This window comes from Telmatherina bonti (assembly GCF_933228915.1).
Source record: "Telmatherina bonti genome assembly, chromosome: 8".
In the NCBI taxonomy this organism is placed as follows: domain Eukaryota; kingdom Metazoa; phylum Chordata; class Actinopteri; order Atheriniformes; family Telmatherinidae; genus Telmatherina; species Telmatherina bonti.
The window spans coordinates 17468397-17483458 of record NC_136626.1 but is presented as its reverse complement, the minus strand read 5'-3'; the positions used below and the strand labels follow the sequence as shown (position 1 = coordinate 17483458).

The following is a 15062-nucleotide window of genomic DNA, read 5'->3' as shown; positions in this document are numbered from 1 at the left end:
CCTTGCTCAAATAAGTCTGAAAAACTAAAGAATTTTATCTAATAGACAGACTCAGATGTTTAGACTTTAGACAGTGCAGTCCATTTGCTCAGTGTTTTCCCCACAGCCACAAGTGTTCACATCAAGCACGAGTCCAGAGACGAAGGAGTGCTTGTTAACAAGGAGGCTACATGATACAGATGGGGCACTACTGGGGTGTTTTGGAAAGCAAGCTTTGCATGTGAGTGGATGTGTGTATGTGTGAGTAGTTCATGTTTGATTAATTTGTGTGGTTTGTTCTAAAATACTGGGAAACAAGCCCATTAGCCATACTTAGTGGACAGACTGTGCCTCATTGTGGGTGGATAGACAAGGTCCGAAATATTCTAAAAGCAAATCTTTTCCAATAAAGTGCTTGCTCCTCTTTCTGTTGTGAATGTGAATTATATTTGTTTGTGCTTTGAATTATCTAAAAAAACAAAATCTACATTAAAGAGCGTGGAAAGCCATTTTTGCTGAGAGTCCATCCTAAGAAATTTATCTTCCAAACCATACAGAAGTTAAAGAGATCTCGATCCATTCCCTTCGCTCAATGGATTTTTCTGTGACATTCCTTGAATTCCATTTCCAGAAAATTCCTCTTGAATTGTTTGAGTAATATACAAAAGGAGACAAGGTAACAGTGGCACAGAAAATATCCAGAGACAGAGAAGGATAGCAACAACAAGGAACTCTAATCACAATGTCTCTGGTCTCGGCACTGACAGCCCGCTCTGCATACCCATCCCAGCTCAATAAGGGGTTTTATACAACTAGCACTCAACCTCTACCCTTTGCTTTATTCCCAGAAAGATGTCAGATGCCCTATTGTTATTCTTCCCATTTGGCACATCTAACCAACAAAGGCAACATTTACATACAAATCTCCAAAAATCCAGCACAAGGGAAACATTTTGGACAAATGAGAGGAAAGGAAGAGCACCAGAGGAAAAGGCAGAAAAAGATAAAAGAAAGCTTTGAGTATTATTTAATTTTGTGGAGAATTGGTCTGCTGGGTCAGCTTTCTGACACATAAGGATCCCGTATGGCAAACTAGCCCTTGTTATTAGAGGTTAGGAGTTAAAAGTAGTTACTTTTACACATGCTGAACGGATGAAAGGACATTGAAGCTGCAAATATATCGCTGAATACAGTGCACACATGAATCTTATATAGAGAACAATATTGTACTGTGAGGAAAAGGTCACATGCTTGAAAACTCAAACAGCAAGGCAAGCTATTGAATAGCTTTTGATTTGGTGGCCAAACACGTAAAGGCCACAGATGTACATGTCTGAGATGGATGAAAAATTCTGTCTGACTTTCTTTTGAATACTTTAGAAATGTAAAGACCCAGAAATAAAATAATAATAAAAAAGATTAAAGAAATCACACCACCTTCTGTTTGATTGGTTTTTAACTACATATAAAAATGCTAAACTTTCAAACAAGACTGGCCTGTGTGACAATTTCCTCCATAGACACAAGGTTGTGAAAGTTAATGGAATGGAGAAAAACAAAGTAGAATCCTGCAGGTTAGGTGGTGTTAATGTATTTGTGTGCATCATTAAGCTACTGAACAACATGTATTAATAATTTCTATAAATATACCAAAGAATTAGCCAAAAACATGACTTTTCTCAAAATCTAGAATAAAATGGAAGCTTCAACAAAAGTGGGATCCAAACTTTTTCACTTGTTCAATGAAAAAAAGAAAAGAAAAATGAGTTAAAATGTTTATACTTTTACTCCCATGATCTTCATAAATGAACAAAATCTTGTATAGCAACAAGTACAGCACAGTATCTTTAGAATAATGCACCCATAAACCATAAATATTATAAATGATCCAGAAGATGTAAGAAAAACATGCCAGAAATATTATAAAGACCTCCACACACAAGAAAGTCAGTCATTCAGTGATGACACATGGGTAGTTTTGAGACAACTGAATGTACAAACAATAAGTAGAATCCAAAATAATGTAACTGCAGACATGACAAAAGAGAAAATGATTCAGGCTATAAACTTCCTAAAAATCAATAAATCTGCAGGAAGTGATGGATACCCCACAGAATGGTACAAGACATTTAAAGACCTTTTGACCATTCTCCTGACTACTCTCACCAGGGTACAAAAAAACCCACAACAAATAGTGCCACAGTCATGGTCTGAAGCAGTTAGCCATACCAAAATAAGGAATAGATAGAGATAAATGTAAAAACTATTAGCGAACCTCATTCGTTGATTAATTTTCAATACTGTTCAGTTCAATTCAGGTTTGCAGGGGACTGGAGCTAACCCAGCAATTATCAGGCAAGGCAAGTTTATTTGTACGGCACCTTTAAGATCAGTTACAAGTTGCTGTGCAGATTTCATGAACAGGTGTGCAAGAAAAGAAAACTTTTTGATCTGGCTTTGAAGCTTTAACACTTGGTGAAAGTTTCATGTCCACTGGCAGTTTGTTCCACTTGTTTGCAGCCTAACAGCTAAACGCTGCTTCTCCATGTTTAGTCTGGAATCTCGTCTGGACTAGTTGACCTGAGTCTTTGGATCTAAGAGCTCTGCTTGGTTTATATTCTCTGCACATCTCACATGCATTCTGGGCCTAAACTGTAAACAATCAGCAGGGTTTTAAAGCCTATCCTGTGACTGACTGGAAGCCAGTGTAAAGATGTTAAAACTGGTGGGACATCTTCAGAGCTCTTAGTCTTAGCTTTAGCAGCAGCGTTCTGGCTGAGCTGAAGGCTACACGCTAGACAGGTTGCCAGCATAAGAGGGACAAACAAATTAACAGACTTTGAGGGGGGGGGGGGGTCAAATAACACAAGAAAGAATTACAACACTTCCAAAAATCAAAAGGAAGGATGGCCCATCTGACAATGGAACAATAATGTATGCTATTATCTACATGATGGAGAAGCTGCCACACATAAGACTCCAAAGGACCCAAATGGAGGAAACGTTGCATGTTCATGTGATGTGAATGATTTTTGGCCAGTTGAACAAATTTGAACAAATACGTGCGAGCGTCCTTCCACCTCAAAACCACACAAAGGAAAAATAAAAAAGCCAAGCAAAAAACTAACAATCCAGGCCGTTTCCCTGATGTGCTGAGCCACTGTGATAGACAGAGCACAGACATGAGAGGGGGGTAATTGTCAAAGACAGCTCAGACGATCCCCTTCCTGTGAGGAAAGAGGTGGAAAAAAATAAAGTTAAAAAAAATTCTGTTTACCTGTCTCAGTGAGAGGCAGTTTATCAAAAAACCACCCCGCCCCACACAAACACACTCACGCACTTCTCTCTCTGCTTCCCTCTCTTTCAGTCTTGTCAGGCTCCTGAGGTGTCTGGGGCAAGACAGTCGAACTCCAGGGGAGACAAGAGATGAGGCCGGGGCCATTAAAGGAAGTGCCCCTCCGTAGAGAAACGTCAACCAGTCAGGTCTAGTTTACTGGTGGGTGGCTCTGAATGTGTGTGTGTGTGTGTGTGTGTTTGTTGTAAGTGTGTTTGCATATGTGAGAGGGGTAGGAGTTTATGATACCACGCAGGTGGCAATACTACTGTATAAGCTTTGTATATAGTAAACTTTTTCTGTTTAAAGTTGTAGAGAGGCTCATTCAGTGAAAGCATCATCCCCTAGAAATATAAATTGTCCACTTACAATGTAATAAAGACGTAACAATATTAAAAGTCATGCTTTCTCCAGGGATTTTCCCCCGGCACTGTGATAAAAATAGAAGCTATGGCAGAACACAACTTTTCAACAGACGTACAGTGGTTTCTATTCTGTCAATAGATGTAGCTAAGCGGTACAATGTTGTGCCATATCCAATTAATGATGACATTGATGAGTAAGTGCACGGGGATGCTTTGACAGCTTATTGGAGCGAAACATGCCCCATAAGTTCAGCAATTATGCTGGAGTCAAAAGCAGTTTGTGCTAAATAAGTTTAAAAATGAGGTAAACAGCTGAGAATATCCACTGTCCCTAAAGTCAATATTTTCACCTCAGCATGATTCAGCACTATGAAGAGCTTAGTGAATAGGGGGAAAAGTGGGAAATCAAGAATGATTTTTCCATATGTAAAAAAAAAAAAAAATCAACATAAATGGATAGATGGATAGATTTGCAGCAACAAGTTCCATCTTTGAACAAGTTCTGTGTGTGACAGGAAAAAACCCTCCCATGTGAAGCTCAGGCTTCACTGGCTAAGCAACAACATCGAGGACTGAGCTGCTACACTCTGCTGTGCAGCTAAAACAAGCAACATAACCAAAACAAATACTGAGATTTCAAATCCAACACCAGTGAGTGCAGAAGTGTTTGAGGGAGGTTGACGGGCGGGGCTGAGGGGACAAGGTTATTTTCTTGGTTGGTCATTAGTGCAATCAAGCCACTAATGACAAGTTTGGAGGCACCTTCAGTGAGCAGCACAACAATTATGAATATGCAGTGGCTTGAAATGAGCAGAGGACTGGTCAGATGAGCACCTTGTAATTGCGTAATGTCACTTTGAGATGTGGGAAAAAACACAAAGTGACAACAAGGGTCACAGAGGATGCAGGCAGTCACGACAGTGCGAACAGTTGGACTGTTGGATAAATAAGTCACTGAAGAGATGACAAGATCAAGAAGCTGTGTATAGCATGCTGATATATTGTATAGGAAGTAGGGAGAGGTGTATGGCCACCAAACTCAGTTTTATGAAAGAAGAGCAAAAGTGTATCGAACCAAGTTTTCCTTATGAAGCCACCCGCATACACACAGCACCTATGTGGATTTTAAACATATTATAGTTGATACATTCAGTTTCTGAGACCTTTTGCAACCTTTGATGCTAAAAACTTTGCTCAAACTCCTGTTTTACACAGTTTGATACTTTTCTCCTGCCCTCATGTATACCAGTACGTAATTAAGTAAATAAATAAATAGTTCTTCTTTTTTCAAATTTTATTGTAGGACTTTACCTCCCAGTTTTTCTTGGTTTGGCTTGGTTGGGCTTTAAAAGGACTATTAACTTATTTTATGCACGACTGTAAAAAACAAGACAATATTGGTTTATGTTTGTGAGCAGAAGGGAAAGACTGAGCTCAGAGCATGAACAGTTGGATGTGCTGTTAACCTTTGTGGGCCAAAGATCAGAGTATTTCATTTATTTATTTATTTTTCACTAGGAACAGCTGCTATTAAATCCACTAGGATTCTGGCAGCACTCCTGAGAATAAGCTTTATAATGAAAAAGTCCTGAGTAGTATCTCAAACTAGCCTCTCTCTCCCAAACCCCCATTTAATTCACACTCAAATTCTCCATTTATCGTTTTAATCAGTGAATATTACATACACCTCAGATTTGCATATATTCATTGCGTATAAATCTCAGGTCTTACAAGATATGAATATTTGTCTTGATTAAACATTAAGTTGTCCAATACTCTTGATTTATTCAGAATTCAGGCTCTTGTATGCCTTCCCTTTCCACCTCTTGAGTCTTTGCTGAGATGTATTTCCTCTCCTGCCAAAGAGGAAATACTAATAATCATGCTGTTAAGCTTTCCATTCAACCTTTAACACAACAAGCGTTGATACGGCACTCGTGATGCATGACGGACTTTTAAGTCTTATCAACTGCCAGTTCTGCGGAGTCCACAGCATGACCCCTCTGTTGTATGAATTCTGTCACCTGGGTTGTTAGCTGATGTATATGCATGAAGCTCATGGTCCAGGCCACATCCCCTTGCTCTTCTTTATGCATGAGCTGGGCCCCTCCAATAGTCATCATTTCTACAGATTCCAAGGGAACGGCTTATTCCAACTCTCATTTGATGTGGAGTTGAAAGTCCCTTCCTATTCTGCTCATTTAAATTGTAAAACACCACTTTTTTTGTTACAATACTGACAAAATAGGATTGTTTGGTTTGCTTGTTTTTGTCTTACTAAATATCTTATGAGGAAGGAAGGTCCCCTGTCCAGCTCCACGTTTCGCACTGAACAGAATTAAAGTGAACTGAATTGTAACAGGTTGAATAGCAGATGCAGAAAGGAGAAATAAACTTTTAGTTTAACCTAATTGGGATTCCTGGTTTCTCTTATTGTTTGTCAAATTTAGGAATCCTTTAGGAAGCCTTGTGTACGTGGCATCGGCCACCTAGGTGGCAATGTATTCTTGTACTGTCTCTGCCAGATAAACAAATAAATAAAAATCCTACTGATGACAGGTGACTGTTTTACAACAGAAAAAAAAAAAAAACATTTCAGAAGTGCACTGTCACAATGGATGCTCATGGAAACTGTAGGAAATATGCAACTGGCTTATGCTCTTATTGTCTCTTGTACAACCGATTTTCCATTATCATATAGTTTATACAGGTATTATACCAGCTAGGTGCTACTAACCCCCCCCCCCCCCCCCCCCCCCCCCCCCCCCCTCCACCCACCCAACCCATGCTTGCTCTTCTTTATCCAACTTTGTTTTTCTTCTCCTCAAAATCTCACATCGACTGTGGTCAGATATCGAGGTTGACCAGGGTCGCTCTGCTTGAGTAGAAATCATAAGAAATGGATGGCAAAAGTTCAGGACCTGGCTTCCACAGACCACAGACCAGACCTTTCCACTTTCCCAACTCCATCACCACCTAATGAATCTTCTCCTCCTTTTCTCCTTTATCTGTCTTGCTACCACTTAGCTTATGTCCCTGTTCTTCATCCTGCAGTCACACCTGATTACAGTACTGGAGGTACAAGAGCTCAAAGGATTCAGTGGCCATAAAGTCTCATCTGAGTGAATTTCTTCTGGAGGAAGACTTTTTTTTTTTTTTTTAATAGAACAGAGAGTGAGTGAGAGAAAGAGAGAGAGAGATAGAAGGCTGATAGCAGACTGGTAGGGACAGAAATGTCAGAATGATGTTGGTAGAACGTGGTATATTGGAAGGAAAAGGTGAAAGGTACGCAGAAAGATAGCTTTAGAGAGTAAAAGAGTGCTGGAGTCACTGAAGGACAGCGGAGGGAATATTTCTGAGGAAACAACACAAAACTTCTTAAGCCTCCAATAAAAAATCAGGGGCATGAGGGCCATCCATGTGGTCATCATCTGTCTATCGATTTGTTGTTTGTGCCTTGCCTGCCCTCCACTATGCACCAATAACTGCAAAGGAGCACCGGCTTAGCAAGGAGTAGAACTTCATAAGCACAATCACTGAACGAATCAAGAAATTTGCTCTTCATGTAATCCTCCACCAAAATAGCCAAATAACAACAAAAAAGTATAACAGAGACAGAATGCGGTCTGTGCAACAACATGATTTACTGCACGGAAAACAAGCACCTACACCGACTTGGTGATAATTGCTGCATGTTAAAATGGCTCGACTGTGAGCAGGAAACCTACGCTGATGGGCGTAGATCTTAACGGTACTAAACTCATGTATTATTTACAGATGGAGGTGGAGAGTGCAGCTTGGGAATAAGAATTGACTTGTTTGTCAGAGACAAGCAAGAGATAATGTTGACACGGACGAACTAGCTCAATTTGGGCATACTGTACAAAGTGAGGAATGTCAGGGTTCGAGCTTCGCTTAAAAGCCACTCCATATTTTCTTTCATTAAGTTTTAGGTATTCATTAACTTATCAGGCAGGATGCAACTCAGATAGGTGGACAGTTCATCAAAGACAAATGAGACTGATATTCGTCTTTCTTTTGTCTCCCATCTTCATCTTCATACTGTTTTGCATCTTCGCTTGTGGTCGCAATTCTGCCAGCTTTTTTCTAAATGTTTTTCTCCTTTCATCCGTGCGCTATCTATAGATGCTGGAGACTAGTGGGAAGGGGGCAAAGATCGTTTCAGAGGCGGGCAGAAAGGAAGAGGAAGAGCAGAAAGATCTGTTGCTGATACTGCCAAGCTTATTCTTCACTGTCTCATTACCGAGTAGCCACTGCCAGCCTGCTGGCTCTCTGTTTCTTTGTCTCCCTCTTTCTCCTGCGCACACACGATAAAGACATGAACTCTCCACAAGCCGTACACCTCATTACACACCAACAGCTGACCATGTGCCCTCTTTAAGAAGCTTAATCTCTCTCTATGTGCGTTTTATTAATTCTCCATCTATTATGCACACAGACTCACGTCTTCCTGTGAAATAAGTACACCAACACAAAATAGCCTCAAAGACAAAATAAAGAGTAGAAACTGGTAGAAAAACAGCTCAATCCAAAATATTACAAGTAAAAAATAAAACTTTTGTTGGCTCTGTGAAAATAAAGAAAAAGGTTTTTGATAGGAAGTAGTTCTGTGTTTTCTTTTTGACCAAATACATATCAGCAAAGAAGCACAGAGAGGAGTTTCAGTGAGTCACAAAACCCCAAGGGGCCATGAAATAAAGACAATAGGAATATTCCACACACATAAATGTGTGCTTGTGATGGTCCTTGTTAGGTAAGCACCAAGAATACTGATGAAACAAACAGCTAAGAGGAGTAATCTGCCTTTTCCTCTTCTACTTTTTCCCCCCTGAGATCTTCTCCCTTCTAGCCTGAACTGGGATGTAAAAGCTAAAACAATAAGACTGTCACAAAATAATCAACAGGGGAGATTTAATGACAAAAAAAAGAAAAGCTTGAGGAAGGAGGAAAATCAAACAATAACAAAGCTTATGGGGATGTCACATAAAAAAGTTGTTTACTGGGAATCATCAAAAGATACAGAATTCAATTAAAATTCACCAGTCAGTGACCAGTCGGCACGCATGTCCCTCATGCTGCATGAATAATGCAGGAGCCCCCAAAACCTTACTGGTAAAATTCTGGTTTATGGCAGTTTTCAGCTTATTCATTGTCAGCAAATGAAACTGTACTTACAGTCTGTGCTTATTTTAGACTAATTTTATATTATTTTTTTGCCTACATATTTCTTCCTGCTATTTCTTTCAAGAACAAAATCCTTAAAAGTAAACCTTTAAAGGAGGCCAAGAAAAGAGGAAAGTGTGGAGTCACAGAGAAGAGTAAAGTGTTGCTGGAGGTGAAACTAAGAAAGAAACCTAAAATATATCTAAATGAAAAGAGGAATGGAAACCAGGCTCGTGGCTTGGCACACGCAGAGAAAGATTTCGGATAGAAAATGATGAGAGACAGAAGGATGGGTTTGATTGGTTCCACCTGGTTGGGAGTGGCAAAAGAAAATAAGGAGGACATGAGCGTGACTGAGTGTGTGTGTGTGTGTGTGTGTGTGTGTGTGTGTGTGTGTGTGTGTTTGTACACAGAAGTGAGTTTCTTGTGCCCTCTGGTTCAAGCACCACAGAGCAGAGAATTTCACTGGCTTCAACACTGAGGCTTAACTTAACAAACTTGATTATTTCTGACTCAAGAGCTGCTCGGGATGACTGGGATCTATGTGAGGGTACAGTCTTTTCAAACTTTGTCAGCATGACAAAAGAAAGATAAAAATTGAACATTACATCAGATTTAACCAATCCTTGGAAAATGATCTTGGAGAATCCATTTGCAGCTGTGATCAGTGAGCTAACGGCTGCAGCAGGCTAAAGGACTAGCGCTCAATGAAGAGAAACTCTGAACACCACACCAAAGCACGAGTTGACAGGAACGGATGTCCTTCTTTAAAAAGACAGAAAAACTAGCAAATCTGAAGATAAGAAAGAAATTTTACTGTGACCAAAAAACACAAAAGCAAAACACTGAAGGCAAACTGCAAGTTGTGTCACATCTCAAGAGTGTGCTTCATACGCTTGTCGGTCCCCTACCAAGGACTCCCAGAGGACTGTGTGAAAATGTTGGTGGAGCCAGATGGCCCCCATCTTAGGTATTCAGCTGCAGTAGCAAAGTAACAGCCAAGGAGGTGTCACAGTCTATGCTAAATGCACCCTGCCATTGCCATCAACATATGCGCACACAAGCACAGCACAAAACAACAGACAAAAAAGTGAGGTTCTGTCATTGTTGTAGTAGAGTTTAATTTAAAAAAAAATATATCAAGACTAGTGGGATGTGGCTTCGGGTCAGAATGCCTGTCCTTTAATGTAAATTCAAGTTTGAGAAAATTTTGTCAACATCCTGGAACAGGTACGTTCTCAAAGGTGTAAGTTGGTTGATAAAGAAAAATATGTGATTGAGTTGTGTGCAAGTATAGAACTGAAAAGAGCATGCATGTCTTCAGTGTATGCATCTGTTTGACAAGGCAGAGATGCATTGAAGTGTGTGTGGTCAACAGTGTGATGTTATTGATTTTGCTTCAAACTGCAGACAGAGCACACGTGTCGTCATGGTGGATGAATTCTCACTATGACAGAAAAGCAGATACTGTGCTGTTTTAAGTGCGTGTGCACTGACCAGTGCTATGGATATTATCCACATGGGAAAGGAGACAACTCACCAAGTTTACTCACAAATACATGCTTTTATTCCCAGTAAATGCTTCCTGTTCTGTGAATATTTCATTGTGCTCTAAAATTGAAGCTGTTGTTGAAACTGTGCATTAGATTGATGAATAAGCCATTCATGTTTGCTCCAATCAGCGTGCCCGTGTACATGCAGCTGCACATTGTTGCATGTGTTTGCCACAGCTTTCTGGCCAAGTCACCCATCGGCGACCCATTTTCCTCTTCTCTAAATCCCGGACCACATCCCCTGTTTACTGGAAATGTGTCCCCTGTGCCTTGTCCTATATCCCATAATCCTTTACCATGTTTCAAGAACCCATGTTCGGCTATTGTCATCCTCACCTGGGCTATCCTGCCAAACAACCCAATCACCTTATGTTGTCTCTCTCTTCATCTTTAGCCAACATTTCTCTTTTAGTCCCCCAATTTTCTTCTTGTGGTTTTGCTTGCACTCTCCTCTACTTTCCAGCCTTTTTTTTCTTATTTTCAACTGATTCTCTGCATCCTCGCATTGCTGCATTTACTTAGCTGATAAAGTGGTTTATTTCCCAACCTACCATGGGCTGGTGGTCTCTACAGGGTGTATCTTGCCTCTTGCCTAATAGCACCCGGGATGGGCTTTAGCCTCAAACGAACCTGAGTTGGTATAAATGGGTATCTAAAATGGATGAATGGTTTAATTTCTAGTATCCCCCTGATACTAATGGGTTAATTTTGGCAGAACAAAACTGAGAAAATTCTGCTCTCTTGCTCAGATGCTTATATTTCAATTTCACCCCAATTATCACACTCCTAGTCCTCCCGCAGTGCTGGGCCTTGTCCAAGCAGAAGAGCCGCCACTGTAATCTGAAATCTAAAGAAAACCTTGTCAAGCTGATTTCAGTATCTTTACATTCATCCCCTACTTATGTGAACTGCTCTGATTTGTTCAGAGCCCTTTAAGGAACTGATGTGCCCACGTCTGAGCCTATAGAATATTGTCTGCTTGGTCTTTGTTTGCTTAGTCAGTGCTGCTCCAGCCTCGCCATGCAAAGAATCTTTCCAAGCTAGATTTCTACAAATGAAATGAGCATTTTTAATGTGTCTGTGTGTGTGTGTGTGTGTGTTTTTTCTCCTCTGGCTTTGTGCTTCAGCAGATTTAATGTGCCATGAGGTAATTGATACTTGGTTTAAGTAGTAGTGTTAAGGCAAACAATGAGAAATTATGTGGGAGTAAAAAATCTTAAACCAAATACTTGTTTTAGCTCCCACAGTTAAACAAAAAACGAAAACAACTAATTGACAGAAAGTACATTTTTTTATGTTAAAAAGTCAGACTAGGAGGAATAGTTTCTTCCTTATAACTACCCAGAATGCATGTTACATCTGTATTTAGTAAAGACAATATGTAGTGACAAATTTTTGTGTGAGAAGAGGAATTTTTAAAAAATGTTGGGACAAAGCATCATGGCAAACATGCTCTTATCATGTCTTCATGAGAAGGTGGCATCATATCGTACATCCACTGACATGAATACTCAAGTCATTTCTTGACAACCACATACCCAAGAGTATTTTGGACTGCTTCAAAGACTTTTCCTTTAATGTTGATGAACAACAAAAGTTGTATGTATCCTCTGCTTTGTTTTTAAATAAGAAATATAATGCTAAATGCAGGAAGAACAAAATGACATTTAGGCAATGAACTTCAGGACATTTTTTGCGTAATAATAATGAGCCATGCTGCAAGTCTAAGTCCTACTGAGTGCAGAAATTTCATATAAATAGCCTACCACTGTACATTCTACATTTTGGATTCAAGAAAATGGGCATGTCTTATACTGTAAATCATGTATCAACTGAGCAGTTTTGCGTCACGTAGAGTTAGTTTTAAAGAGAGTCGAACAATTTACAATAATTTCCATAATCAATTATTAAACATGTCAGAATACCCCCAAATTTGAGAACACATCAAACATCCATTTTCAGATGAGAAATTAACTAAAACAGTTTAACAAATTGTTTTGAATTAAAATTCTCTCATTTGACTGTGTGGTTAATTGCATATTAACAGCAGCTCCACACCTGAGGCGCACACACACCCTAGTCAAAGAACTCTGGGTTGTTTCTAACAATAACTAAGCCAGGATGTTGGACCAGGCTTCCAATCTCTGGTCCAACGCCCCCACCACACAAATTCTGCCTGTGCATGTGACAGCCAGGAAGGCTTGTGTGCTGCCAACCAGCCAGCAATAGCTCAGCTTCATCCAGCCCTGGGAACACGGCAGATGGCAGCAGGAGGGAACAGAATAGAAGAGAAATAACAGCACGCCTGTGTATATGCATGTAAGGCAGGCAGGGAAAGGTAGAATGAGAGGAAAGAAAGTGCAAGAGTGTAACTGCAAGTTTGTGTGCCTGTTACACTGTCTGCTATATGACCTCTAAGCTTGCACCTACCAAATGGTGTATCACTTCCAAGTAACACCTTTATCTACTACTGATTATATATAGACATCCTGTAGATACTATTTTATTACTTAACACCCTTTTCCTGGGTGTGCATTTTTGTGTGAACGTCTCCAGGCACATCTGTCAGCTGCTGTGTGCTGTGCGTGAATAGCCAATCAGTCCATTTAATTCAGGGACACTGGGTTGTCAACAAGGGGTTTGGGCATTACATGAATGACAGCTGATTGGTGCTGTCAAACTGACGCGTAATTAACAGCCTTCATATTGTCCATCTGTAAACACGCTCCTCACGAGGCTGTGATGAGAGTCTGAACAAGCAATCCACATTTTTCACATATATCAAAATCAGTATGGCTCGACTGTATGATTAAGCTGAACCTCTGATTTAGCTTCTTTAGCACTCAATAGGAGGAAGCTTTATAGTGACATGTAGGCCTTAACAAAGCATTTATGAATTTGTTTACCATCAAAACATAAAATAAAATAGAAATAAATTAATATTGATGAAAAAAAACTGGTTTACTTTAAATGGATTCTTTTTTTCTTTTTTTGGATAGGGACAAAGGGAAAGTAAATATTTACCATTTATCCAAGTCTGGGCTATCAGGCTGATTGTGTTGCTATTTCTCACCCCATTAGAAGTTTAATTTCTTCCTCACTCAGTCATGCAGAAAAGGAGAAGAGGAGAACAAAAGAACAATGCAGAGAATTATCTAAAACTCACCTCGGATGATGGACAGCTTGGCATTGACAGTAAGCTCGCCCTCTGAGTTCTCAGCTACACATTCATAGGTGTTCTCGTCGCGAGGGGCTCGGAGAGGCTGGATCCTGAGCACGGCACCAGCACCTTCGTCAAACTCAATGGTCTGAGAATAGAAATGTAAGACAAAGTGAGTTTACACACATTTAGGAATGCGGTTAAAACACAACTAGCTTCTGACTTGACAATCTAGAGTGAACAAAAACAGGATCATCAGAGTCAACAGCTCTCTTTGAGACGACACATACAAACATGGCATCAATGAACTCCTTGTTCAACATAAAAGTAATTAAGATATTATTTTCAGTTCCAACGAGATAACCACATTTGGAAGTGCAATCTGTTTCTATTCTTCAATGACAGTTGTGTGGAAACATGCTCTCTGTATGGTGTTTTGTGTTTTTATCTTGTTTTTTTTTTTTTTTAAATCTGTAATTATGCATTTTATGATCATGAAGCCTTTTGTTTTGAGCCTTTTAAAAGCAAAAGGGGAGAGCACATAAGTGATGAGAATACAGAGTAAAGCTCTGCCTATAATGAAAGACTATTCAAGAGCAGCTGCATGAACAACAACACCCTTTATGTTTAAATTAGTAAAAACCATAATATTTGTGCAAATGACTGACAGTTTTGAAATAATAGTCCCAGGAACCAGCCACTCGCCAGCATTTGAATAGCTTTGTTTGTGCTCGCTGAAAACCCAATACATTAACAGTCATGTATCCTGCAGCAATATGCCAACCATAACTAAAAGACTAGAATTTAAATGTGTGTAGTTCAAAACTAATTACCCATTGCTTTTTAATATACATAGTCATTTCCTAAACCCATTTCTTTGCACCAATTTTGGATGGATGGTTGGAAAGCTGGTCAGTTCGTCCGTCACCCAGCAAGGCTATTATTCCTTTGTCTGTCTTTTCAAGGGAAGCTTGCACCATTTCAGTGAAGGACTTGTGCGTCCGATCTCTGAGCAAAGCATGACTTTGAGACACAAGAACAAGTCTTCAGCGATCCTGCTGTTCCACTGCTGCACATCTCAGGGCTGAGCTCCTAATTAGGCTAAAAACACTGCAGAGCATGGCATCATGATCAATATCAAAGCAGCTGTCTTGAGGGTAGAACAGATTTTAGAAAAAGAAAAAAAAGAGAAAAGAAAAAAAAACCTAAACACTTCAAAACATCTTTACTTTTTTTTTTTTTAAATCTCATGTTAAATGGTAGAAGAGACGAGTCCGTTCTAGCGAGCTCCTTCACGCCCTTGGCTCTGTTTCCCCACTTAGCATGCAGAAGGGGAGATATACAAATAGAACTTGTCTTTTTATTTGGTCCTCAGTGGGGATGCTGAGCTCCCCCTGTTGATGTTGTTGTCATATTTTGCTTTTCGGCACCCTCCCCCATACTTGTCTTCACGCGGCAGTGTGTAGGTGCATGTGTGTGTCTGTGCA

General features: G+C 39.9%; 1 protein-coding gene across 1 annotated transcript in view; it reads right to left on the bottom strand.

The window, feature by feature from the left end:
* ptprsa (protein tyrosine phosphatase receptor type Sa) overlaps positions 1 to 15062 on the bottom strand; it is a 162220-nt gene that overhangs the window by 90422 nt on the left and 56736 nt on the right. Inside the window, exon 4 of the mRNA XM_079244759.1 lies at positions 13582 to 13723. Within this exon, the coding sequence (XP_079100885.1) occupies positions 13582 to 13723 (142 nt within the window). The remainder of the gene's footprint in view (positions 1 to 13581; positions 13724 to 15062) is intronic.